General features: G+C 59.6%; 1 protein-coding gene across 1 annotated transcript; it reads left to right on the top strand.

Moving 5' to 3' along the window:
- Positions 1 to 801: 801 nt before the first annotated feature.
- LOC123176143 (potassium channel AKT3) lies at positions 802 to 3,109 on the top strand (the record flags this gene model as incomplete). The annotated part of the gene is given in 6 exon segments (XM_044590501.1): positions 802 to 1,879; positions 1,970 to 2,215; positions 2,326 to 2,424; positions 2,515 to 2,547; positions 2,633 to 2,818; positions 2,912 to 3,109. Coding segments are annotated over 6 exon segments (1,692 nt in total), but the record flags the coding sequence as incomplete, so codon positions are not given.
- Between the last annotated feature and the right edge of the window lie 40 nt (positions 3,110 to 3,149).

The raw sequence follows: 3,149 nt of genomic DNA, 5'->3' as shown, positions 1-3,149 counted from the left end.
GCTGGCCGGCCGAGGCAGGCGTCCACGGCGTGAGGATGATGGCTGGCCGAGGCAGGCGGAGGCCGGGGAGGAAGGCGGCGATGATATTCACGGGTGATCGGCCATCCGGGCGACAGCAAAGGAACACGCCGGCAGCAGCGATGGTGGCGGGGCATGCGCGGCGTATTGTTTGGGCGGTGACCGGGCCGACGTGGAGGGCGACAGCGACTGGCGTGGAGAAGGACTACCGCTGCTAGGGTTACAACGGCGGGCGTTGGCAGGTCATTCGACGGGTTTTTTTCCCACAACTATCGACGCGAGTGTGCAGACGTGCGGGCATACGGCGACGACGTATGGCGTATGGGGCTAGTGTACGGGCGACATGTGCGGCATACGCGGGCGGACGTACGGCGGCGGGCGGGTATTCGTATATGAAATGTGAAATGACCATCGTAGCCAATATACGTTTTGGTGTGGGCGGGGGCGTACGGAAGCACTACGTTTTCACGGCAGTTGCTGTGTTGGCGTTGAACTCGAGCACAACAAGATAGCAGGAGTTGGAAACTAGGAGCAACTTTTGGATCCTAGCAAGTAGTAGTGGGAAACTAGGAGTACCTTTTGGATTGCAGTCGCTGCGTTGGCGTTGAGATCGAGCACAGCAGCCGCCGCAAACAGCGGGAGAAGTTCCCTCCCTGCGCTCGATTCTGGATTGCCGGCGAGAGACACGAGACCAAGCCGCGCGCGAGCGAGCGAGTGACACTGTCCACCGCGCCCACTCTGCGTGCCTAAATAAAGCAACCCGGGCGCGGACAGCACATCGCAAGCCACTGGCGCAACGATCGACCGCCCGCGCGTCTCGCCGCCGCGAGCGAAACCTGGGCATCGCGTCGCCGTCGCCGTCGCATGCAAAGGCTCGCCGCCGGCGCCGGTCACGTGACCGCGGCCGTACGTTTCGAAGGACAGGCGCACGATGACGTCCGGGTCCTGGTGCGCGCCGTGGGGCCGGGGCGGCGGGGTCCAGTCTCGCGGCGAAAGCGGCGGCGGCCGGTTCAGCGTCTTCACGGCGATCCTCCCGTCGCTGGGCGCGCAGCACAGCCACAGCTTCAGACGGACCAGTGTCCGGCGCTGGGTCGTGTCCCCCTACGACCCTCGCTACCGGCTGTGGGACAGCTACCTCGTCTGCCTCGTGCTCTACTCCGCGTGGGTGTCCCCTTTCGAGTTCGGCTTCCTCCAGAACCCCCACGGCGCGCTGGCCATCGCCGACAACACCGTCAACGTCTTCTTCGCCATGGACATCGTCCTCACCTTCTTCGTCGCCTACACCGACAAGAGGACCTACCTGCTCGTTGACGAGCCCGCCAAGATCGCCTGGCGCTACGCCAGCACCTGGCTCGTCCTGGACGTCGCCTCCACCGTGCCCACCGAGCTCTCCCGCCGGATCCTCCCTCCCGACCTCCGAACCTACGGCGTCTTCGGCATGCTCCGCCTCTGGCGACTCCGGCGCGTCGGTGCCCTCCTGTCCCGCATGGAGAAGGACCGCAAGTTCAGCTACTTCTGGGTCCGGTGCTCCAAGCTCGTGGCCGTAACGCTCTTCGCCGTGCATTGCTCTGGGTGCTTCTACTATCTCCTCGCCGACCGGTACCCGAACCCGGCCGAGACCTGGATCAGCATCTCCATGCCGCACTTCCACACCGAGAGCCTTTGGAACCGCTACGTGGCGTCCATGTACTGGTCCATCACCACCCTCACAACTGTGGGCTACGGCGACATGCACGCCGTCAACTCGAGGGAGATGCTCTTCACCACCTTCTACATGCTCTTCAATCTCGGCCTCACCGCCTACCTCATCGGCAACATGACCAACCTCGTCGTCCACGGCACCAGCCGCACCAGGAAATACGTAAGTCTTACAGCTACAACCTCTCTCTTGTTGAGAACTTGAGATAGCCAGCCATACTGACGGCTGACTTCTGGTCATCTGATCGATCAGAGGGACAAGATCCAGGCGGCAACGAGCTTCGCGCAGCGGCACGAGCTGCCGAAGCGGCTGCAGGATCAGATGATCTCTCACCTCAGCCTGAAATTCAGGACGCACTCAGAGGGGCTCCAGCAGCAGGAGACGCTGGACGCGCTGCCCAAAGCATTAAGGTCCAGCATCTCGCACCACCTCTTCTTCGGGCTGGTCCAGAACGTCTACCTCTTCCAGGGGGTCTCCAATGACCTCATCTTCCAGCTGGTAATACTTCACTACTAACAGAGATCTAACAAGATGATGATGATGATGGCATTCAGTGGGGAATTTGCTCAACTGGTTACCTTGTTTCTGCTGCGCAATTGCTTGGGAAGGTGTCTGAGATGAGCGCCGGGTACTTTGCGCCGCGGGAAGACGTGATACTGCAGAACGAAGCGCCCTCGGATTTCTACATCATTGTCACTGGTAGTGTGGTAAAAATGATCACACTCTCTTCATGATCCTTCCGATCCTCAGTTATCTTCAACTTTTCTCGCTAATCCATGTAAGTGGCGCATCTGCAGGAGTTGCTGGAAATCCAGAATGGTGCAGAGCAGGCAAGTCTGTCCAGCTACGGCTTGTTCCTTCTTCATAGCTCTTGCTACTACTTACTACACAAGCTGAGTGAGCATGCATATGCAGCTGGCCAGCATGACCAAGTCCGGCGAAGTCATCGGCGAGATCGGGGTCCTGTGCTACAGGCCTCAGCTCTTCACGGCCCGGACAAAGTCCCTGTGCCAGCTCCTGCGCCTGGACCGCGCCAACTTTCTCAAGGTCGTCCAGTCTAATGTTGGGGATGCCACCATAATCATGAACAACCTCATCCAGGTCAGCTTTCAGTATATATGCTCCCTCCCAACATGAACAAAGGGGACGACCACACTGAATTTTTTGGGAGGTTTTGGTCATGCATGCATGCAGTACCTCAAGGAACACAAGGGTGACGGCGGGATCTCTCGCATCGCCAAGGACATCGAGCGCATGCTTGCCACAGGCCAGCTTGATCTGCCAATCACGCTCTGCTTCGCGGCGTCCAGAGGAGATGACTTTCTGATGCACCAGCTGCTGAAGCGCGGCCTGGACCCCAATGAGACCGATAACTGCGGCCGTACAGCACTGGTAGTCACGAGCCACTTTGTTGTTGTTGTTGTTGTTGTTG

This window comes from Triticum aestivum, unplaced genomic scaffold (assembly GCF_018294505.1).
Source record: "Triticum aestivum cultivar Chinese Spring unplaced genomic scaffold, IWGSC CS RefSeq v2.1 scaffold21339, whole genome shotgun sequence".
NCBI lineage: Eukaryota > Viridiplantae > Streptophyta > Magnoliopsida > Poales > Poaceae > Triticum > Triticum aestivum.
The sequence above is the reverse complement of the archived record's forward strand: the minus strand, read 5'-3'. Positions and strand labels throughout refer to the sequence as shown.